General features: G+C 44.1%; 1 protein-coding gene across 3 annotated transcripts in view; it reads right to left on the minus strand.

Annotated features, from left to right (window-relative positions):
• The window catches only part of lrig1 (leucine-rich repeats and immunoglobulin-like domains 1), a 74,855-nt gene that overhangs the window by 42,803 nt on the left and 6,752 nt on the right, over positions 1-25,300 (minus strand). Inside the window, exon 1 of one of the 3 annotated variants that reach the window (XM_060910050.1) lies at positions 10,317-10,771. The exons of 1 other annotated variant lie outside the window; for it this stretch is intronic. Coding sequence is in view for 1 of the 2 variants with exons in the window: in XM_060910048.1 (XP_060766031.1) it covers positions 7,099-7,310 (212 nt within the window). In the remaining variant the exon portion in view is untranslated. Of the gene's footprint in view, positions 1-7,098; positions 7,326-10,316; positions 10,772-25,300 lie in introns of those variants that run through there. One more of the 3 variants, XM_060910048.1, reaches the window with a different exon arrangement.

Raw genomic sequence — 25,300 nt, forward strand, 5'->3', positions numbered from 1 at the left:
ATGAGCAATCAGTAGGAGAGTTATACACGGTATCATACCTACAATTTTATCAGAAATATAGATATGATACTATGATTCTCCCCAACATGCTACATTAGACAAGCTAACCTCATTTATAAAAAGATACACACGTCATATATAAGTGTGTTTGATATATATGATGTATATTCATACATTGTTACTTTACGGAAATCTTCAATAAGTTTGGTCTTTTCATGGCAGCCTGTTGTTGACCTAAATATAATGCACATGAAATGACACTCCTCACCTCAACATGTCCTTTACAATCATTTAAGCCACCATGGGCAATGCTGAAACCACTGCTGCAAACAGTACATCGCGCGAAACTGTCAGTATTTTCTACCCTTATTAGACAGGGAGATTCTTTTGTGTAATCTGAGCTGAAGTGGGTTTCGTTTTTTGGGGCGCGCGCTCTCTCTCTCCGCTATGCCGGTCGGTCCTCGAGAAAAGGGATAAAAGCCCGCCCACACTGAAAGCTGATTGGCTTATTTTGCTGAGTAACCCAATCAGGATGCTCTTTGTCTGGCATGCGCTACATGAACAGGCACACAGGCAGTGTTGCCACATTGGGTGGTTTTAAGTGCATTTTGGCGGGTTTTGAACATATTTTGGGATGGAAAACGTCAGCAATATCTGGCAACACTGCACACAGTCTCCCTCGCACGCGCACACATTCTAAGAGGCGTGATGCAGACCTTAATGTTGCGCGCGCACGCTCTTGCTCGCTTCTATCAATATGCAGGAGACTCCCGGAAGTTCTGGGAGACTTGGGATGTCTGCGTTATAAGGTGACCACAGATCGTTAATCATACCCCCCCCCGAAAATTTCTCAACGGATTTACATCGATCTCAAAAACGATCATTTTGGTCTGAAAAAGTCGGAAATCCGCCGACCGGCGGAAAATTCTCATCCCTGCACATGGCTTGATATTTCTGTTGAATAAATAACTAAAGGAGATAATTTTCCTTGTTGTTTTGTTCGCCACCTTTCTCCCTAGGCACTGTGTCAAAGAGTGAAACGATTACTTGCTTAAACATGTTGAGAAAAGTCTCCAATTTCCGTGGGATGTGCTTATTTTTTCACATGACGGGAGGTGTGATTAGAAACAGACACATTATACGCTCTGGACAACGGAATATGTTTTGAGGAGTCACATAAAGTCACATTCAGCGAAACATGAAGACATGGCTAACGGAACAGCGCTAAGCTTAGCAAGCAATTTGGAGAAACGTTCATGTTAAGATTTGGTCCAGGAAGCGATAAAGATTTCAACGAGCACCATGTTAACATGCTAACGGCTAATACCTGTCGAAACGATGCCTGGCTTCCGCTAACAGCTGTCGCTTTACACCCTGCTAAACTGTCAAGCTAGCGCACTCCACTTGTTACCCAGGGTGAGATATTTAGCAGGACTTCTCTCTTTGTTTCAATCCTGAAGTGCTGAAGGAAGATGGGTTTGGAGATTGAAGATTTTTCTTGGCGAGCGACTCAGACTGTTAAGCCTTGTGCAACGTTTTTTTGGGTTTTTTTTTTTTTTGAGTGAGGCTACATTGCTAATATGGTGGAATGTTGGCTGAGAACCAAGACTTGATCTGACTCACCTCACCACATGTAAACATACAGCTGAGGGAAACAGAACCATTTCTTCAGAAAATAAATAAATAAATAGGATCTGAACCTAGCAAGACCGTCTTAGCGGAGTACAAGTTTGAGTGGGGAACAGTCGAGAGGCTTGGAAAGTAGCGGCTTCTGCTTTGTTTGTGTGTGTGTAGAGATAATATCAGAGTACGATGTGGCCCTGAGGCAGCACTTTGACAAGGCGGTGTGTCATAATCACACGCTTGGCCCTCCTGCTGCCATTGTGCGCCGCGGCGCTAAACTGCCATCCCTGTTACAGAAAGCAATTACCTAATCATGCGAAAGCAAAGTGAAAAATTACAGGGTTTCACTTCAGATCTCGTTGGGGGGGCAGGGGGGGGGGGGGGAGGAAATACTGAAGACGGACAGAAAGAAAGCAAGAACGAGGTGGAAAAAAGGAAAAGTCAGGCACGGCTAATCTGCGACAGGGATCAGCGCAAATGTAGGACAAGCTCTGCTTTGCTAAAAGCGGCCATAATGAAAGCCGGGAAGAGGGAGCCTTCGTCGAGGTAGCGCTCAAAGAGCCTCTGTTCAGGAGCAGGAGCAATGAACGACTGATGGGTGTCAGATATCCGCCATTTCAGAAAGAGAGCCATCAGCGAGAGAGAGAGGAAGCTGATTTAGTACAGAAGGCCGTCTGGTTAACCAACAAGGTCAGCCTTTTGTGGACAGTTTATTACTTTTTAAACACTGGGCTTTATAGTAAATCTGCGTGCGTTGAATTTATGGGACAGATCGCCCGGAGCAGGATTCCGACAGCTCATTAATAACTTATGTAGTTTTGTAAATCTCAAACAAATCCTCGATGTACAGCGTGTACCACAACAGCGGCACTGACCATACAGTGGTGTAGTGGTTAGCGCTGTCGCCTCACAGCAAGAAGGTCCGGGTTCGAGCCCCGTGGCCGGCGAGGGTCTTTCTGTGTGGAGTTTGCATGTTCTCCCCGTGTCCGCGTGGGTTTCCTCCGGGTGCTCCGGTTTCCCCCACAGTCCAAAGACATGCAGGTTAGGTTAACTGGTGACTCTAAATTGACCGTAGGTGTGAATGTGAATGGTTTTGTCTCTATGTTACCCCTTTTCCACCAAATCAGTTCCAGGGCTGGTTCGGGGCCGGTGCTGGTTCACAACTCGTTCAACTTGCGAGCCAGCTGAGAACCAGTTTGCTTTTCCATAGCTCGCGGTGCTAAGGGAAGCCACGTCATTACGTCGCTGCATTTGCATAAACCTTGGCGTGAATATCGAACCAAAAACAACACGGAAGAAGCAGCAACAGCAATAATGGATGACTTCGCGTTTGTACAGCTGCTGCTTCTCGTCGCTTAAAAATGGCGATCTTTCGCCGTCTTGTTATTGTTGTTGGTCTTAACAACTCCGCCCCCCCGCTGACGTAAGCGGTTCTTTCCTCTGGCCCAGCAGAGAGTTGGTGCTAGCCTGGAACCGGTTTTTCTGGCCCCAGAGCCAGTTCTTTGTCAGTGGAAACAGAAAACCCGGTTCCAAACTAAGCACTGGCCCCGAACCAGCCCTGGAACTGCTTTGGTGGAAAAGGGGCATATGTGTCAGCCCTGTGAACTGGTGACTTGTCCAGGGTGTACCCCGCCTCTCGCCCACAGTCAGATGGATATAGGCTCCAGCTCGCCCGCAACCCTGCACAGGATAAACGGTTACGGATAATGGATGGATGTATTGATCAATCTCTGATAACTCTGGATCTGGGGAAGTTTTCTGTCCGGAGACGTTTAATTTCGCGCTGATGGAAGGAGTCTCCAGCGTCAGCGCTTTGTATCAAACTCTAAAGCTGGTGAGGAAATGACTGTTTGTTTATCGCTGCCATCATGGAAGTGATGACAGGTTGGTTTCAAACTGTTAAATGCACCTATAAATGAATAAAAAGTATGGCATCTTTAATAAATAAATAAATAAATAAATGTTAACATTGGCAAGTTGCTGTGGTTTAAAAGGAACTTCTAAAATCACTGTGGTTGAAGATGAAACCTTTTGGCACACGCTGTTTTTGGAAAATAATCATCAACTCTGCATCGGTACCAGGAACTTCGCTGATTATTTTTACACCACGAATGTCTTTTATTTCTTTCTTAGATTTCAAGTCTGTGGTTCTGTGAAGGAGTCTGAAGCAAACGCCTAAATCCAGAACAGATGACTAAAACTATTCCATGAATGCCAATAAAGTCAGTGTAGCTAAATATGCAGAGATATTCCAACTGTAGTGCTTCCTTCATGGCTCTCTGTTCTTCAGCACTATTCTGCAAATCAGTTCCTTCTCCTTTTGTCTCCGACACCTTCACACCAAAGTCCTGCTGGAGTCACGTGAGGCTTTTCGAGTGTGCCAAAGTTGAACAGAGCAACACTTGAGGCCTTCCGGCTCATTCAGTCTCGGTATCTCGACTCGCAGGTGGTTTACAACTTGAAAGGCCACGGGCTCAAGGAGAGAAGGAAACAAGTGTTTATATAACTTTGATTTGATCCGCCCCGGTCACCCTGCTTTGTTTCGGGCCGCCTTATCTTATCTGATGACGTTAACTTTCACACCTACTGCTTAACCCTGAGGTCGTAACTCAAACGGCTGTCGCGACCGTTGGTGTGTAGGCTGAACAAAACACTCCTCTTTTCCCAGCCACTTCCCTGCAGGTCACAGAGCTGTGAAGGCTTTGTGTATGTGCCTTAAGGAGATGTAGTGCAACTTGGAGAAACCATGGAGCTGACTGGATCTCAAGTTGAGCAAGAATAACCAAAAAAATCATCATCTCTGGCTGAAGTGGCAGATTGGTGGGAATCCATCACGTTTTATCAATCTCGAGAGGTTCAGTGTGACCAAACAAGATGAATGAATATCGAGATAAGCTCCTCAAGCGTTCCTTGGGTGGTGAAAGGAGTTCAGCATGCTCAAGCTTTTCTAAAATAAGACTCCTGTTCCTTCAGGTTGAAGAGTTCCACCAAATGGACAAACTCAAGGGTGTGTCTTCAACTCGAGTACCTCCCAGACATGAATTATGAAACCTGGACAGATCTTCTGGCTGTTCTTCCACATTAAATACAGGCAATGTTGTACAAATCTAGTGCACACTGTACTTCACGATGGTACTTCCTGTTCAAACAATTGGCTAAACTGATAGAACTTGTGCCAGGTGTTACTTATGCTAGTCACTTTTCTTTCGACCTCTGGTTTATCTGGGAAAAAGGTTTCCGTTGACCTCCATGGTTCCTGTATTGGCGTAGAAAGGGGTGAAAGGTCAGAAATAAACCTTAGACGTTGGTCCTACCTGCATTTTGGGTAAGAAGTTGATTCCAGGTCGGAGGGTAAGTATGAATCCAACCTTGCCAAAACCTCCCGTGGAGCTGCGCGACTGGCACGAAAACAGCGCAGCAGTAAAATCAGTCATGTTTCTGTACGTGCGATAAGCCAAGCTGTCGAAGAAAATTTATTGGAAAGGGCACAAAATGCGATGGGTATCAAACATGTTCAAACAGAAATTTCGTTGACGCGATAGCGAAGGCTTTGATTGAAGTAATCAATCAAAATTGGCGGCATTGCATTCAGGCTCCCATCAGCCTCAGGGCGGGGCATGGACAACGAACAAACTCTTTACTTGTTACTTGAAATCTGGAGCTTTTTTTTTTTTTTTTCCTTCATGAAATGACTGTTCCAGACGGGGAGACAGAGTATCACACCCCCAATCCTGCTTCTGCACATGGAGTATATGGTATCCACGCCGGAGGTAACATTCAGGCTTTGATTAGTCATCCGTTTTCCGAACGAGCAAAAGAACTCGCCTGCTCATAATAAATCAGCCTCGCTATTTTTTTTTTTTTTTGCACTTGGACGCCATTTCCTTTATGTCTTCCTTCCCTTCCTGAACAAATGACCAATGACTTCCTATACCAGGAAACGACAAAGCAGGTCATGTCACTTTTTTCCAAAGGCGTCAAACTTATTTGGACAATGCTCACTGGGCAAACGAGAAAAAAAATAAATAAATTTTGTTCACTAATGGAAATAATTTACAACAGCTGAGCAGTTAGATAGCAGATCGTTCTATTCGCCTCCATGTCTGTTCCAACAATCGATAAAAATGTCCCCGGTCGGTTTTAAAAAGTGTGAAGTCAAGCTGCAGAAACAGAAACATGATTCATAATGCGCCGCAGTGATCCTGCTCCTTATCGGGCGATCTTTACGGCCGACACGCTGAGCGTGCACTTCGGTCCTGAGAAGTGTGAAGTGACGGCCGTGACGAGCCTTTATGACGCAGCTGGTAGACAGAGAAGCGATTTAACGCGTCTCCTTTCAGACTGCTATAAACTAGTCAAAGAATAACCCAGGCAGAGAAAGACAAAAGCAGAAAGCCACTAGCAAGATGTTCTCTCTCTCTCTCTCTCTCTCTCTGCATCACTTTCTCTCTCCTGCTTTCCTGTCATAAAGAGGTTTTACAGCCCGGCAACAGGGCTGATAGGGAATCCAGGGGCTTTCTCTCGCACACCAAACACTGCTCACAGGGACATTGGTTAAAAATGTATACTGGCTGGCCACTTTATTAGGAATACCCATAACATCCACCTGCTGTTTGATGCAGTTCTCGCATCAGCCAATCATGTCGCAGCAGCACAATGCAGAAAAAAAAAATCATGCAGATACAAATCAAGAGCTTCAGTTAACGTTCACGCCTGAGAATGGGAAAAAATCATGATCTCAAAGCAGGGTTTTTCCTAGAAAAATTTAGTATGAGGGCGCTCACCATGGCGAGGGAGCGAAGCGACGGGGGGATGGTGCCGGTTGTCCGTCCCCCCACTCCGCTGTGCGAAGCCTTTGAAAAATTGAGGCTCCTATGGAGCACTAGCATGTGACGTCACAGCCGATCCAGATTGTGACAGACGCCATCTTGTCAGTCAAACGCCATATTCCGCCTTCTACTTCTGCTTCTACCTTTTCTTCTGGAAAACCCTACTATATACAATTCTACTACAATGGCTGCGGCTACAAGCTCTCCCTACCTGTGCATGTTTTTTATGTTTTTTGTGTGTATTTTTGCGTGTTGTTCGTCTGTACCGGACTTCAATATCCACTACAACCGTATGGACTTACTGGACATTGGTTTCCAGCAGAAAATGACGGTTTGTAGCGATTTCCATCGCATGCACAACATTCCGGACGAGATAGCGAGACCAGCGGGGTCTCCGTGGATTGTTATCGGAGGCAAAGCGAAGGAGGCAGCGCCGGGAGCGGAAGCAAAAGCAAGGCTACAGGCAGAGCCGGCCTGTTGACTAAGCTCAGAAAACAGCCACTCAAATCTCCACTGCCAAGCCTCTACCTCTCCAACGCCAGACCCATGGTAAACAAGACGGACGATTTGGAATTACAGCTGGAATTACCTTATTCTATTCTATAATCGGCTGGTCAGTGCTATACTCAATACTTAAGTGACTTACCCGTCCAATGAGGATTCTTGTTTACAAGATGCCACATCTGAGTCGCTGACAAATCCTGAATTTCTGTAAAGATAACTGTGCAGAGATTTATAAGCACGCAGTGCTTCACCACTGAACAGCGAGGGAAAGTTAATGAGGTAATTATACACGTCCGGGTATTCCACCTCTGGCAGTTCAACATCCGGTCGTGAAAACTCCGTCCGGTAAGCCATAAGGGTCACTAATCTGTAGGTCGTTTATTTTAGACATATATCTAGTTATCTGTTCATTAGAAAAATGAGCCGTGTAGTCCGTCGGTTGAAATTGATCCATTCTGTACACGAGTGCAGCAGTATTCAGCGGTGTTTTTGACCGACAAGATTGCGGTTGTGTACTTTCCGGTCACGTGACTGCAAGATCTCTATGGGACATTCTGAGGCTATCTGAGAGGGAAATTGTAACAAATTGTTTGTCAACATTGAAAAAGAAAGAAGTAATCTTCTTCTGCCCCGGACAGTCTTTGGCTTTCTTCCGCTTCGTGCCGCGGGATGACATCTTTAAATGCCCAAGTGTCAACAAAAACAACTCGCGAACTACTTCTGTCAAAAGCTCCCGTGCCGGTGGGTGAAAGGTCATTCAGTCTCGAGAAATCTCGCTCTACAAGTCAGCTGACCTTGTATGTAACCCATGTCAAATCTTGCGAGAGCAGCCGCGACAAGTAAACAACTAAACAACATGGCGCCTCAGTCTATTAAACGCCAATTCGGATTGTTTTTGCACCGTCTGGCGGTGTATCTACTATGATTGGAATATTTTTGGAGTAATTATAACGTATTTGATGATCAGACACATTGTCACGTGGTGTTGCTGGGATGTTTTCACGGAGAAAAGATCGTTTTGAGAAAGATTGCATGTTGTGCAGTAGCATACAAGTGCATGGCCTAAGTGTGAGCATTTCGGTAAGGGGGCGCACGCCGAGAGTAAGAGGGCGCAGCGCCCCTGTTCCCTGGTTTAGACGAAAGCCTGTCAAAGTGTGACTTTCTTTCACTGTGGCATGAGTGTTGGTTGGTTTGAGCATTTCAGAAACGGCTGATCTCCTGGGGTTTTCACACAAGAGTCTCGAGAGTTTATCCAGAATAGTGTGGAAAAAAAAAAAACGGTTCTCAATGTGGGTCGAAACAAACGCCTTGTTGATGAGAGGTCAGAGATCAGAAAATGGACAGATTCGTGGTTCGAGCTTTTTTTTTTTGCCAGGAAGGATATAGCAACTCGTATAATCACTCTTTCCAACCGTGCTGAGCAGAAAAGCATCTCAAAAAATGGGTTCCAGTCCTGCAGCCAAGAGCAGGAATCTTAGACTCGAGAACAAGTTCCTATTAAAGTGGCCGCCGAGTGTATATGTAAACCTTGCAAGAGCCTTGAGGACAATTTCCGCGATCTGTTCGCTAACGAGAAGTTAATTACTAGCTGATTAACGTGGACTCCGTTCTTTCCGCTTTGTTGTTGTATCTGAAGCTGAGGAAAATCACATCTTGGGCCCATGTGCACAAATGCTGAATAAACGAAACGAGCCAAATGCACATGTTGCAACGGGCAAAGGGTCTGCTCTCGCCCGGGGCACGGAATGATCCGGAGCCACGCAGACGCCAGCCAAGAGTCTGACACAACACACACACACACACAGAGAAAGAGAGAGGGAGAGAGTGTGAGAGATTAGGCTTGATTACATTCGTGTTTTTTTTTTTTCCTTTTGTAAAAATTGGTCATCGTTTTATAGCGTGTCTGCAAAGACAGCATCCAAGATTTATTGCAGAAGATAATAAATACAGCTGTGTGGGGAAAATGAGCGATCATTAGACATCAATGCTAAGTTTATTATGCTTGCATAGAAAGAAAAAAAAAATCATTTAATTATTACAGTGCCAATTTAACAGGGGGATCGTAAAGCACATGATTGTGTTATATAAGGATCTGATCTGCCCAGAAAGAGCCAAGATCTGCAAGAAAAACCTGCTTCCGCAGTTGGGAAGTGGGCCGGGGGGGACGGACAGGCCTCTGTTACGCAAGTTCATGGCTCACAGATTCATCTTTGAGTCATTAGTATGGCATCGGGACAATGTTGCCGTCTGACTATTTTGTTCTTTTCTCAAATATTCTTTTAATGAAATGCGTGCTCATCAATCACCGTTTACGTCTGATTAATTACACGCGGAGGTGAAATATTTGATGACGGTCTCATGCAGGTTTCGTTAAATACAGTGCGTCCGACTACGTTGTTCTGCAAATTAACGACTGTTGGAATGACGTCCGTAAAATGCCTCGGTTACAACCGGCCGTACGTGCAAAAAAACGCAAGAAACGCACGGACGGCGCATGTGTGACGTGCTGATTTTCGAGCCGCAGACCGGCCGCAGAGGTTCTTTGTCACGTCAAACAAACTCTACGGGCGCTTACGTTTTTTTTTTCAGGTTGCAAGACAAACTTACGGCCAACGTGCGTCTTTCTCCACGAACAAAAAAAAAAAAAAAAAAAAACGCAGCGATTTGGGAAACGCCAAAAATCGCACGGCCAAAAAAATCGTACGTCCGGTTGTGACCTAGGCTAAAGGTCAGCGATCGCAGATCATCTCTCAGCAGCCACGAATGAACAATCGTGTTTAATTTGCAAACAGCTGCGATGATCAGAAACAAGATTAACCAATCAGGATGCTGCATATTAGGAACAGGATTACAAAATGGCAGCCGATGGAGGACTCCAACTCAAAGGACAAAAAAAGTTCGAGCTTGTTTTATAAGATAAAATGTTATTTCCTGATGCTGTTGCTCACATTTCTTATTTTCATCATTTTTCTTCACTGGAACTGTCATTACGTTATTTATATATTAAGATTGCTGGATGACAGATGGTACCTTTTAAAAACGTCCAGGAGTACATCATTGAATTCTCAACTATCAGGCTGTTTTCTAGACCCGAGGGTCCCCCCCGTCGCAACAACAACGACGATATCACGTTCAATGATTTTCAAACAATACGGACAAGAGCATAAATCCATGAGCCGCTGAAAGTTGCCAGTTCTCCTACACACTCACATTCTCCAGGTTGTGATTTTCAGTTCCAGGACCTACACATGCTGGGGGTGTTCCTCAAGGCCCGATGCTTTCCGACGCTCGTTTTTTTTTCCACCCCTCCCCCTCTCCTTTTCCCCCCCTGATGTCTTTTCCAGATCTCCAAACTCTTACCAGATGTACAGAATTCGCAGATGATTCATCCATCAAGCTCACTTTGTAGACGTTCTCTTAAAACAGTGGAGGAGGGCTGATACGCGGCGCTCCGATACAGTAACGTCCTCGAAAGAAATTTGGTTCAATTCCAAAATGAATCACTTTGGAAGGTTGAGAGCAGTTTGGAAAGCGTGATTTGAATACAGCCTTGGGTATTGTGTTCGTTTTAGATCTGAAGAAAAACCCGAATCCGATTTGACGCAATTTTCCTGCTTCGTTTTTAATCCGACCCGGTGTCCGTGTGTCCTCGATTTGCATTCATGTTCTTCAGATTTGGACAAAAATTCAAAACAAAACAAGCTTTCGAGAATGACGAGGTGATAAATCGTCCAATCAGGACTCGGCTTCCAAATAAGTGTTCTTGAGAACATGCAAGCTGCATGCTCCGAGCCTCTTGAACGCAGGAGGCTGTTAATCTTGGTGCCAAGCAAGCCAAGCTAAACACAGCCAGGCCCTCAACCATCTCCGATAACGCAAACACACACATTCACATGCTCTCTCTCTCTCTCTCTCTCTCTCTCTCGCACACAGACAGATACACACAGAACTCCAGGCTACGGCACACACCTAGAACAAACCGGTTTGGGTTTCAACTTTCTCTCCGCATTTTCTTCCTGCATGTCTGGATCGCGAGCTGTTTGTGTCAAACATATGAACCGTTGGGCATGCAAACTAAATTCCAGCACGGTCCAGAAACACATCAGCAGCTCTTGGGTAAAAAAAAATTAAAAATTAAAAATGGATGCACATTATAAGGCGCTAATCGACTGATGACTAAGTTAGCAACACGGACCTGCTAACACTCAGTGTATCCATGACACACTCTTTCAAATCCTAATTAGGAAACGAGGCCCCCAACATTCCCTCCACAAAAACACACCACTATCTTGCCTACCAACACTCTGAACAAGCAAAGGACACCGTACAAATACAAATCACAGGAGGACACACTATTCGCTACCCCCTTCGCTTGCAAAAACCACCCAGCATGCCATTCTGGGTCAGGGGTCACGACCCTGTGGGCAGCTTGGGAGGGCTGAGTGGGGGAGCCAAAGACTGAAGCCCTATTCTTACAAGCCTGAGGATGTTTATGAGTCACACCAAGCTCGATTAGCATAGTGTCCAGTGGGAAACTGGGAAAATGGTCACTTGTCTGAGACCCACACACACCTTGGCAGAACGATGGCGTTTTCATGGCCAAAAGGATTATGGGGTGGGATTTCCACTCGGCTGTGTAATGCGCATGTTGGATTTGTTCATTAAACCGACGTGCCAGGATATTGGGGAAAGTCATTCCGCTTGGCTGAGGTGGAAAATTTGGCAGACGAGAAAAGAAGTGAAGAGGTTTTGCACCGTACGGATTTTGGATAAAAATCTTTTGGATGCGAATTAAGACCTGTGGTCTTGTAGTGTGAACCGGGAAGTCGGAATTTCCCAGTTCCCACTCAGAAATTTCAACAGAAATGCCTCGGATTTCTGACTTGGAAAGCCAGAAGAACCTCACCGACCCTGACCACAAAATCCAAGATGGCTGCTCCATGCATCAACAGTAAAAAGCTGTCATAATATTCTGTTTAATTCGCAATCCTGTCTTATTTGCGTCTCGTGAAATCAGTCATACCCAGAGTACCGTCCAACATCCATCTGTGGACACGTTGCGATGGTGTTTGCGCAAAATACCATGCTGCCATCAACTGGTATTGCCAACAATGGCATCCATCTTGGTTTTCCAACTTGTTGGGACCGGAATGTTGTCAACTCGGGGATGAGATCATTCCCAGCTCCGATTTCTGAGGTGAATGGAACGCAGGATTCGAACGCATAATGATTCAAATTCTCAAGACGTGACGTCTGCTACGACACTCATCGAAAACCTACCAATCAGAGGACGGAATAGGATGACACAAAACTCTCAGAACAGCTCACAAACTGTCGTGGGGAAATGGAACCAAAACATGATGGGGACAAAAAAAAAAAAAAAAAATTACCTTATTACAGTACCACAAGCTCACTTTGAAGAATCAAGTCCTTTTTTTGCATCGTGCTGACTGATGATAAAAACAGTCGTAATCCGAAAATCATAAAACCTGACATGGATTTCATTGGGATCATCTGGCTCAGTCAAAAAGCAGTCTAAAGTTGATACGAAGAGGTTTTTGAGGTCCTTGATGACACATGAATCTTCATGTTTGGCTAGTGATGAATTGAGGACGCCATTTTGTTGATACGTTTCAGATCATCATCGTGACGGCACTTGATTGAAAGGCTCGAACATCCCAATTGACAGAAATGACCTTATTTCATGATAAAATAGTCCAACATGAATTAGGCCAAAAAAAACAAACAAAGAAGTGTGTTTCCGGTAACCTGACTGATCGAGAATTTCCGCGTCGAAATTGCCGACCGTAAAGTTATTACAAATTTCCCTCGATATTTTAGTGTAAGCGGCGTTAGTTTGTCATAATTTTTGGTTTCAACGCATTCAAGTTGTGAAAGAAACGATAAAAAGTAAAATGTTTCGCCACTTCTATCAGCCCTCCTGCATAAACATGGAAGTGCACTTGTATACTGAAGGAGGAAGGGAAAACTGAGCCGAGGCGCTATTTTGAATCCTCATTCAAGGCTGTAATGCAAATTGCTTCCTCTTCAGTATACAAGTGCACTTCCATGGCAGGGAAAAACACTACGTTTTGCCGCCTATGTAGTCCCCTATTTATACAAATAGGAGTCATTCAGGATTCAGCCATGTTTTTGCTCGGTGTTTTTGCTCGACCCAAGTTCTACAGTAGGCTAGGCTAGGCCGTCTACTTTTAATGGAAGTAGCCTAGCCTAGGACGTTATTTCTTGATAAGGTGTTTTCACGTTATTACATGAAAATATCATGAAATAACGTGATAATTTCGTATCATGAAATTACGTGATGTTATGTTATTACATGATAAATATATTGTAAAAACGTGATAACTTTGTTAACAATATCTTTTCACGTAATTACTTGATTCTAAGCCAATTGTTTTGAGTGTGGCAGCAATACGCTTCCGTAGATCATAACTCGAACTCTCGCGATTTTTTTTTATTTGTTTAAAGATTTAAAACACTTTGATTATGATGTGTGGTATAAAGGATTCTGTGCCAAAATACTATTTTGTAAGATGTTTACTTGTGTTAATTTTTTCGAACAAAATAAAAAAAAATTAAGAGAAAAAAAAAAAAAACTTTTTCCTACCTACCGACCTTATTTTAGTATTTCATGTTACCGGAAACACACTTTTTTTTTTTTTGGCCTTAGTAAGAATGTTAATAAGTTGGGATTTGAGCCCAAAACCTTTGCCACTCGCGCCCATGACGCCAATCATAGTACAGTGTTACAGTGTAGATTAAACATGACCAGACATCATGAACATCTAACAACTTCCAACCTGTCATATCTTCATGCTAGTGCATCAAATCAACATGAACCATCTCCAGAAATGGCTTCGACTATAAATAAAACCGCTTCCAATCTCTCAGTTAAGCCAAATGTAGTCTATTCGTTTCCAGGAGCCCTGAGGAGCAAGAAAACTATTTAAACAACTGTAAGGTGTCAGAACTCCGGGGGGAGGGTCTTTTTGATTGATGCACCATGGACAAAAACCCAAAGGACACTTCAAAATGACTTTTCTGGCTGGAATGACCAGGTATCCATGTATCAGCTAGGCTAGGTACTGGTTAAGATGGACCTGGACCGTGTTAACCCTTGTTGTTGGGAATTCTCAAATCTTGCAAGAGCTGAACCTTACTATGGTGGAGAAATTTACTTCCTCCTGTCCAAAACACACGACCGTCAGATCTTTCCGACTGCAGAGGAAGTGTCGGCCAAATTCTTCCCACTTCAATTCCTTGCCTTTAAGATCTTTAAAATGGGGAGGCCATGGCCCAGTGGTTAGTGAAGCAGCTTTGGTACCAAAAGCTGACCAATTCGATTCCCTGGACCAGCAGGAATGACTGAAGTACCCTTGAGCAAGGAACCTAACCCCCAACTGCTCCTCAGGCTGCTCTGGATATGTTGTACGTCGCTCTGGATAAGAGCGTCTGGTAAATGCTTTTAATATAATGTAAATCTTGTACGTCGGGTAGTCGTCACTCAAGAGACGCCAACTTCTTCATCCTAAAGTCTCCAAGTCACATGACCATTACCTTGTTTAGGCACAAAATGCCCCAGATTAAATCTCTCCAACCTGATGGAATTTGATTGGAAGGAAGTCCTTGGGTATCTCTCTTTCAAGCTACAATGTACTGTATAATTTCACATCTGGTGTGATTCCTGCGTAACAGCTACGCAATTTATCGTTAACCCCTTGAATGTAAAAACCAGCCTGTATGGAAAGAAATAATGAAACTGAAGAGCACGTCGACATCCACCGATAGATATTAGATCTTCTGTGAAAACCCAAACCAGTGATGATGTATCAAAGACACATCAGGTTAAAAGGGACCTTATTCGGGGTGTAAAGAATTGTTCTTCTCTATACTGGGCGTGATCTAAACTGGGACCTAACCACGACGCCCTGAAAATCACTGAGAGGAAAATGTATAAAGGTCAGCATGGTGTATGAATTCTGTCTCTGACAGTTCCTCAACCTCAGCTACATCACTCAAATTCATCGGAGTGATTTGCTTATCTCTGCTTATCATTATCTCTTCGATCTGAAAACAGTATTCGTATTCGGTTCCATCGAGCAGTTCTCGACGTAACTATTTATTTGCGAGTGCAGACCACACCCTCAGCTAAATCGTACGAAGAATGGTTGTGTAACTGGAAAATGTTGGGAAGAACTCGAAGAACCTGGGTTGGAGTTCTGCATAGCGTTCACTTTGTGCTGGGTAGCCAGGCGTCCTCCACGTCGGAGCTGAAAAGCAGGCAGGAGTCGGGGAGGTTGAGGCGATGGGAATTTAGACGTTAACAAGACAGACTGCGTGGTCTTTCTCCCAAACTTCACTTCTTTCCTAACTCCATGCTAACTATCGACGGCAATGCTGATTAGCCTCAGAGTTAAGGTTCTACGCCGGCGTCTAAAAGCTTGTACGTTCAAATCCCAGCACTGCTGCCTTTAGAGCCAGCTTAAGCCAAGTCCTTGACCCTAAAATCTTCAGCAACATAATCTAACGTGCGTAGTTTTGCAAGTCTGTTCCTGAGAACGTTTTATTCAAATTCGCTCAAGGATGTGACCAAACAATGAAGCGGTTTCTTTCACTCAGTGCAGCGAAACAGCTCCGTCAGGTTTACGTGAGTCACAGCCAGTCATCCCTGACACACGCTGGCAAAAATATCATCCTGTCCTTGATGTAAAAAGGTCTCGTCATTCAAACTATGTGTTTACAATGCTTGCAGTGTCGAGTTCTTTAACACCACCTACGCCCGCCTTTTGTTCATAAAATCTCGGCAATACAGAAAAGAAAGACGTGCTGATGTTATATTATGATAATTGTACAATATAATCAGTTATCACTCTTTACAATATAATCATCGTTGAATTTTCGCAACAGTATTTGTACAAATCACGATGTTTAAATGGAGCCGGGTCGTTTTAGGTCGCGTATTAAATTTGGCCAAAAGAGGAAAGGAGTGGCATTGTTTGAGTATGATGTTCAAAAGTCTTGAAAATTAGCGAGTTGGGGGAAAAAATAAATAAAATCAATCATGTTGAGAGCACCAACAGCCCAAACATGTTGCTTAAAATCAGTCTGCTTTGGTAATTGAGTGAATCTTTGAGCTCACAGTCAAGCAGCAGTTCACTGATTATCGATTCGAGTGATTCGGTTCGATTCATGATTTTGATTTGATTCAAAGCTGTTTTTGTAAATTAAAGTGCAAGACCAATTTCATGTTTTTTTTATATGAAACCATGTCCCTTTACACACTCATCCAGAAGGGTAATTTTGCACAAGGCCATCTATCTACAGCAGAAAAAAATAAAATAAAATGTGTCTGGAAAAATCCCAAGGGAGTCTGGAGCCAGATTCGTGACGTCATGTGCGGAAGCCCCAGCAGGCTGCGCGAGCTTGCACGGGTTCAGTGCACAGCCTGTGTAAACCAAGTTTAGCAGCTAGCGATCTCATCTCATTATCTGTAGCCGCTTTATCCTGTTCTACAGGGTCGCAGGCAAGCTGGAGCCTATCCCAGCTGACTACGGGCGAAAGGCGGGGTACACCCTGGACAAGTCGCCAGGTCATCACAGGGCTGACACATAGACACAGACAACCATTCACACTCACATTCACACCTACGCTCAATTTAGAGTCACCAGTTAACCTAACCTGCATGTCTTTGGACTGTGGGGGAAACCGGAGCACCCGGAGGAAACCCACGCGGACACGGGGAGAACATGCAAACTCCACACAGAAAGGCCCTCGCCGGCCAAGGGGCTCGAACCCGGACCTTCTTGCTGTGAGGCGACAGCGCTAACCACTACACCACCGTGCCACCCACGCAGCTAGCGATTTTGCATTGAAATATGGAATTGTCGCCTGAGCTTCTAAACCCATGGATTCATGCATCAGTGCTCATCTATCTATTGTTACATAAATCATTTTTTCTAATCACTATTATGTATTGATATATTTCATCATTTAGAAGAGTACTGGCTACTGTAGGAGAAAGATTTCATAAGCGACACACGTGGAATCGGCTAAGCAGGGTGTCTGACGGGTCCCAAGATCTCAAGCCCTGACCCGCATATCCCTTGATACATGTGAAGTAGCTCTGTAGTTTTTAGCTCTTTAAACCTCTTTTTTCCACCTTTTTACTTTTTTGCTCTTCTTACAAAGACATCGTGTGTTTTTCTTCATATCCCATGGATATTTTTAACTTTAACACGGAACCAGGAGCCAGTTTTCTCGCTTATTCGAGAGAGGAGCTGCTGGCCCTGAAAACAACGGGACGAGCCGGGATACGACACCCCAATCCCGGCCGAGCTGAGGAGGAAACACAGGGGCTGCAAAGCCGGGGCTAAGCTAAAGGCTAGGCTAGCGGCGCTACAAACCATCCATTCCCTCCGTTATCATGGGGAATTTGAACTCACTGCCGAATAAGGTCGACGAGCTATCCGCACTGAACGACCAGCGGATTTACCGGGAAAGCAGCTTATTTATTTTTACGGAGACGTGGCTAACACACCTTATATTGGATGCTAACATGGACTGCTAGCTGCTAGCATCACCATCTGTGTTTACATCCCTCCGAGGGCAAATGCAGCCAATGCATGTGAGGGGATTCACTCTGTCACAGCAAGGCTACTTACATACGGTACTTCGGCTGCTTTTTACCAGGCTGTGGACGCTATCTTTTTAATTTCCCTGAGGGAGCCCTCCCACAAAGCGCTCCCATTTCTCTCTCATTGTCCGGTCTTTTGGGAAACGATGAGTACTAATCCCATCAAGATTGGTGTTGCTACACCCTCCTACGATACATCTGTTAACCATTTTAATAATTACGTGATAACGTTGAAGAAATTTGCAGAAAACCACCAGGTCGTTTTCTCATAAACAAACCAGCGCTGGCGTACGATTCAGAAGGAGGCGTCCCGCACGCGACGTCACGAAAATCAATGTTTGCCGGGAAATCCAAATGGCAAGTTTTTTCAGAGGCGGACCAATTCGCCTCAAATGCCTTGATTTCAACTGAATTTTTCTGGTATTGCGCAAGGGGAAAAAAAAAAAAAATTGCGCAAAATGTGACAGACATTTCACCAAAGTTTAATATAAAATCGGAGCATTACCGTGCTCTTGCTCCTGAATTTCCCCGTGATGTGCACTTTAAGAACATGGACGGATCTGATTCGAGAAGAGGGATTTGATTTAGCGATGCACGCTTTTAAAGGAAATATTATGCACACGCGACATTTTATTTTAGGCACATTCCCAAAAAGGCTGCGCTAATACTTCTCAAAGTATACATGAATAGAGTTTCCTGTCCACTCATCAGCCACTTTAATAGGAACTCGTTGTTGATTCTGAAGGCCAATTTATGCTGACAACCCAGTCCTCGCAGATAGCGTCGCAGACAATGTCTGCGTAGCCCCCCGACCTTCGCAGACGCTCTGCGCGCACCTCCCAAAAATTGTGACCACCGCAGAAGCCTCGCAGACAGCGCTGCAGACAAGAGGGCTCTGATTGGTCCACTCTACATCCGCTGTACACGCACTTCCGCTTCCCTACTTTCCCGGTTTGGTTTGGTTTGTTTTCACGACCGGCATTTTTAAAAACACGAGCGAAGATGGAGCAGCATGAAGAGCGGTTGATTGAGGAAGTACGGACATCTATACGACTCCAGTTCTAGTCATTATTAAAAAAAAAAAAAAGTTCTAGTCATTATAAGTAACCGGAGGATAAACACTCCACTAACCACACCCACCAACTACTCCTAGCGACTTCGCGCCCCCTTGCGTTGTGGCGGTGAATAACATTGCGCACGCCTTGTCGCACGAGCATGCAGAGGCCTTAATGGTGATGATACACGGGGCAACTTTTTGGGCAATGTTGCCGAGCAATGTTGCTGGCAACGGGCAACTAGGTGAGACACAGGGCAACTTTTCAGGGCAACTAACAATGGGCAACAACAGTTAGCAACGGCAGTTTACAGTTAGCAAAAAAAAAAAAACGATGTCTTAATTTTTGCTGTGACCATTTAATCAAGCTGTCTGTTGTTTTTTAGAGCTTTGGTGAGGTAAATTCCTCCATATAGAATATTAAAATAACAACTTACCGGCATAAAAACAGATGAGGAGTCTCTCCATCTCTTCACTCCACTGACACTGAGCGGCCACCATATTTGTTTGAAATTTCTGATCCGAACCTCACCGGAGGTCACATGACTCGATACTCGCGTTCTGATTGGCTTATCTCAAAAAGTTGCCAGAGATTATCAAAACCATTCAGAAAGAAACAATGTTGCCCAATCTCAATAGAAAAGAGTCAAAACGCAATTGCCCAGCAACATTGCCCGGCAACATTGCCCAAAAAGTTGCCCCGTGTATCATCACCATAAGATCCCTGTTCTTGGCTGCAGGAGTGGAACCCAGTGTGGTAGTGTTCTGTTTTCTGTTGCATGTTGAGATGCTTTTCTGCTCACCACGGTTGTAAAGACTGATTATATGAGCTACTATATCTTTCCTTCCTGGCAAAAAAAAGCTCGAACCATGAATCTGTCCATTTTCTGATCACTGCCCTCTCTTATCAATAAGGCATTTGTTTCTACCCACAGATGTTTTTTGTTTTTCTGTGTAAACTCTAGAGACTGTTGCGTGTGAAAGCCCCAGGAGATCTGGCACCAAGGCCATCCTTAAAAAAAAAAAAAAATCTGTTTCCTGTCCACCGGGTGAGCAAAAAAATTCAGTCGGGAGGGAGGGATTTTTTTTTTTTTAAATATATGGATGGATAAGAAATCGCAATGCTGTGTTTGCTTTTTCTTTCAGTACTTTATTACAAAAGCAGACACATTTAATAAAATATGACGGTTTAATCAACTGAAACTTGTACAAAAACTTTAAGTTAGCATTTTAAATGCTGACTGCAACATTTGCAAAACTTTTACAAAGGTACTTAAAATGTCCGACACACGGACTTTTTGTAGTTCTAAATCGAGCGTTAGGCCGAGTTCGGATGAAATTACACTATTAAAATGATCACTGAATGATTTGTTTTTCTGAATCTTTATTTTGTTGTTCGCTAGAATACCATTTTGCGATTTCACACTTAAGCAAATGTTTGAAAACTCCGGATCTCCTTCCTTCATGGTGGCTGCCGTTTTTTTGTGCCGCACGGCGCATGCGCAGCGCTGATTCAGTTCTATATTCTGCGTGGAATGCAGGGCTTTCCACAAGTGCCGGCTGCCGACTACACAATTAAGGTGGTGTTTACATTAGACCGTATCAGCGGATCATCAGATTAACGTTTTTAAAACGATTCGCGTGCACACAGCAACGCCAATACACGGATACGCTAATCACATGACTAATTAGACGGCACGTCACATGATCCCAGTGCATATCGGGCATGCGCAAGTCACTCACCACTTGCAAGTGGAAGGATGGCAAGCGAACACCTTCTCCAGCAGATAAACACACCTGGCTGTGATGTTCATGTTCTCACTGAGTTTAAGCGCCTGAAGGAGGTAAACAAGTCGAAATGTGGAAATAAACCTCAGTGCGGCTCAGCGCTTCCTCCTGCGCTCCAAATCACTCTGCCCTGAACAGCGAGTGCCCTCTGGAGGGTGCGCACTCCGGCCCTGCGCAGCTCACAGAGCGCGCGAGTGAAGCGCACGAGCAGTGATTCAGGACTGAGCCGCTGTGTGTGTGTGATACCAACGCCAGCGAATCAGGAAGGTGGATGTCACAGTGACGTTGTCCAATGACGTCAGCTAGAGCTCAGCACTGCGTTTCCTCGTTCCTCAATGTTTGCACAGCACCGGATCAGATACGAACTGGGTTGAATACGTGGGCCCTGGCGGATTCAAGTTGTTCCGCCTGTGGAGTCGTTTCCCGGCGTTTTAATGTGCACAGACAGTGCATCCGTGACGAAAACGAGACGGATACGGTCTAATGTAAACACCACCTAAGTCCAGCCGGCTACTTTAATGACTTACTTTTGTAGCCTACAGGCTCTAAATATTAATTTTCGATTTTAATAAAATTAAATGTTTATCTAACGGACTGACAATGTCAAACTGAACCGCACTCATTTAAGTTGTGATTCGCGCTGTTTGTACCGATAATAACCACAAATTCCCCGCCGACTTCGTTGATCAAGGGAGAGTAACTCATCCGCGGCCCCGACATGCGGTGTGTGTGCGCGCGCACTCGGCGGCGGCAGTAGTGTGTCGGGGCCGTCGGAGACGACATCGGAGGGAACAGAAGCAGACAGAACACTTATTTTGTCTCCGGTAAACCCGTCTTCTCTCGTTCAGTTACGTGCTGGCATCAAAAGACACCGCTGGTTGTAAATGAAACCAAACTGAGTGGTTGGAGTGTATTTTCATACACAAATGGAGAAATGTTGGCTGAGTGTTTAATTGTGTCGCCGCCACTGCAGACCGTTGTCGTTGTTAATTCATAGCATGCTCAGCTGCGTGAATGTGTCATGCACCGAAAATAAGAGATTTACAAGCCAGGAACGCCTCATGATGCAATACGCAAGAAAAGAAAGAAGATTTACTGCCATTTTACTTTGTATTTGAGTAAAGTGAATAAATAAATGGTCTGTGGAAAATGCATTTAATCCTGGGAACTGCGTGCACAGGAGTTTATTTTGTGTTTACTCCCCCCCTCCCGGCTGGCTATTTATTTGTCATGGCTGGCTAGTAAGAGCCTTAGTGGAAAGCCCTGGGAATGCGGAAATGTCAAGTTCGATTTTAGATTTACGAACCCGAAAAAATGTCGAAAAACCGGCGTTAAAAAAAATTTTTCAACCGCACAAACGGCGCTCACCCGGCCGGTGGACCGGAAACAGAAAATTTTTTAATAATGGCCTAAACGTCACACTTTGAGATCCCAATTTTTCCCCATTCTGATGTGTGAGCATTAACTGAAGCTCTTGATTTGCACCTGCATGATCCGCATCGTGCTGCTGCCACATGATTGGCCGGTTAGATGACTGCACCAAACAGCAGGTGGATGTTATGGATGTTCCTTATGAAGCGGCCAGTGAGTGTATATTTACCTCGTCACAATAATCCATCGTTATAACTAGGGCTGTAACGATATGCGTATCGAAATCGTGATACGCAGAGCCACGATCCGTGTCGCGATACAAGAAGGCAGAATCGCGGTACACCCTTTCAAACTTCTCCTCAGCCCAAAAACAGAGGTGCTTCCAAACTTCAATTTATGAATACTTTACTTTTTATTTAAATTACATTTTAAACTTACTTAAATTACTTTTATTTTTTAAATCTATTAGTAAGTCGTTTTTTCGCCGACCTACGACAATCTTCTGCGAGTCACGCAACGTCCACACTCGCCACTGGCAGAGCATTCATTTCTTTTAAGCGGTCGCCATTCTGGTTGCGACGCGGGGAGCGAATCTGTAAACAAGCAGCTCATTGGCTGGCTAGGTGTGCCACAAGCCAATCACAATCACTTGACCGGAAAGGCATGCAGTGTTGCCAGATTGGGCGGGTTTAGGTGCTTTTTGGCTGGTTTTGAACATATTTTGGGGTGGAAAACGTTAGCAATATCTGGCAACACTGAAGGCATGTCTGCTTGGGCGGAAGCCTTCTGCGGCAGTTACATTTTGACACGCGAGCAATATTTCACTATAAAAATTCCGTAATTTCCATCTGTTTTCCGCGATCACAGAAAATCATTGGCCCTATGAGAGTGAGACAGTGAGAGAGCCACCCCCCCAAAAAATCTTAACGGATTTACACGATTTGGAAAAATGACTTTTTCAGAACCGAAAAAAACAGAGCTTCCGGCTCAACAGTATTATTTTGAGAAATAAAACAATCTTTGGATATACATTTGTTCATTTTTGCATACTAGGGTTGGGCGGTATTACGGTAAGAAGGTATCCCGAGGTATCCAAAAGTACCAACGGTATCGGTCTCATTACCGTCATTTTAAAAAAATATATAATATCTAAATAAATATGGAGTACATGAGGTCATAATATAAAATAATAAATTGAAGATCATCCCGAATAACTGTGTGATCGTATTTTCACTAATTCTATCAATTTCCTAAAGAAGTTTTCATCGCGTGCAGGGTTGTTTATGTCGTTACCATGGCAACCCTGCGTGACATTTTGGAGTCTGACAGAAAGCTTCGCAAGAGACTGAGACCGGGGGTGTCATGGCTCAGATGGCTAAGGCACCGTACCATAAATCCGGGGACCCGGGTTCGATTCCGACCCGAGGTTATTTCCCGATCCCGTCTCTCTCTCTCTCCCCCGCTCATTTCCTGGCTCTCTATACTGTCCTATCTAAAAAAAAAAAAAAAAAAAAAAACTGAGACCGCGGTTGAAAGATGGCAAGTCAAGATAACGAGTTAGTGGCAAAAAAAAAAATACAACATCGGCAGTGTGGCAGTATTTTGGTTTCAAACCAAACGAAAAGGAAGAGCCAGCAATAATGTAAATGACCGCGCAAAATCGAAAAAAATCTAATATGTCCCCTAAGGCACACCATAGCCTGGGGTACTCCACTTCCACGAGATCTCTCCAATGAGTTGTGTTTTGAGTAGGTTACATGAGTAACAACAAGGTAAAATAATATAACGTATGACATTTGGGATGTGGGTAATAAACGTTTGAAATGTCATCTACTGAAGAAATGGAAGAAAACATCGTAGCGTAAACTGTTCGGTTTCTGGTGGGAATTAGCAATGCGCTTGCTATCTTTGTTGGGTGTGTTAAACCGTATGGATTTAAGTGGAATAATTGTAAGGAGTTATGTGATCAAGACAACGCTTTAAGCAAGGTAAGGCCATTTGATTATTAATTTCCCCGCCATGGCATGACGTGGGCCCATATGATTTTGCCTTGTGCAGCTATCACGCATTTGAATTAGGTTCGCCTCATTTGCGCTGAAGAATATGGTTTATCGCGCAGTCTAAACGGACTTGGGTGTTGGTTGATTCTTTTTCTTTTCTTTTTTTTATTTCCCATGCTTGAAAGGGTATGATCCTGCTCATCGTGTACTTTTTTTTGATGGAGTAGGTGAAATAGTGCTGCAAATGGCGTTTCAACGCAGACATGTGTAAATGACAGTTGAATGCTATTTTCAAGATGAAGGAAGAGTTGCGTGATGCTTTGAAATATCTCTTAATCCATTCATCAATACACAAAATTCGCTTTGCTGCTTAATCCATACCACAATGCACACAATTCGCTATGCTGCTTTTAAATAGTACATTTGAGGCATAGGCGCACGTTACACAGTAGGCCGAAACAAAATATTTTTTTCTCGGTAATACCGTATACCCCGGGAAAACACAGAGACGGTTTAAAGGTATCAAAATTTGGATACCGCCCAACCCTATTGCATACATATTACTCATTCTCTGCAGTGGTCTGAATTATTTGTTATTAAATAGTTAATGTAAGTAAGTAAATGTTAATAAGTCAAATTTACTACTTTTAAAAAACATTTTTAAAAAAATCGTGGGCATATCGAATCGTGGGTCAAAAATCGCGATACGAATCGAATCGTGAGTTGGGTGTATCGTTACAGCCCTAGTTATAACGATACACTGTGTAATCAATTTGGCATAACTTCTAACAAATTAGCAAGATCACGCAAACTCGAGACCAAGATGAAAGCACGGCATCAACAAGGATCCAAACAAGGATATGGAGCAGAAACCGAGCGTCCGACAAAACGAGAAGAAGCAGCTTCACAAGGTCGGTTCCTCATCGAAACGGTTTACGATTAAGATCATCTACGATTAGGTCTCCCGTCACTGCTTCCTCTCTGATATCGGCCATCAAAAAGAAGGCCATCTTGGACCAAACACATCGAAGTGTTAGATAGATAACAGACAGGAGTAAAAAGCCCTTCCCTTTGAAAACACAACAATGAAAAAAAAAAAAAAGCCCATAAAATCCGATAAGAGCGAGGTGAATTGTTCTGGCTTGCGGGTCATGTGATCTTAAAGAATAACACTGAAGGTAAAGGTCAAGGTGAGGAGACAGACATCAAACAATAGAGTGGAAAAAAAAAAAAAAAAAAACCTCGACTACCTGCCGAAACTTGGCTTCCTTGCCAAAGCCGTCGAGTTGTTGTTCGTTCCATCAGAGACTCGGACCTGAATTCCCTTAAAGGAACAGTCCACCGTACTTCCATAATGAAATATGCTCTTATCTGAATTGAGACGAGCTGCTCCGTACCTGTCCGAGCTTTGCGCGACCTCCCAGTCAGTCAGACGCGCTGTCACTCCTGTTAGCAATGTAGCTAGGCTCAGCATGGC

This window comes from Neoarius graeffei, chromosome 26 (assembly GCF_027579695.1).
Source record: "Neoarius graeffei isolate fNeoGra1 chromosome 26, fNeoGra1.pri, whole genome shotgun sequence".
NCBI lineage: Eukaryota > Metazoa > Chordata > Actinopteri > Siluriformes > Ariidae > Neoarius > Neoarius graeffei.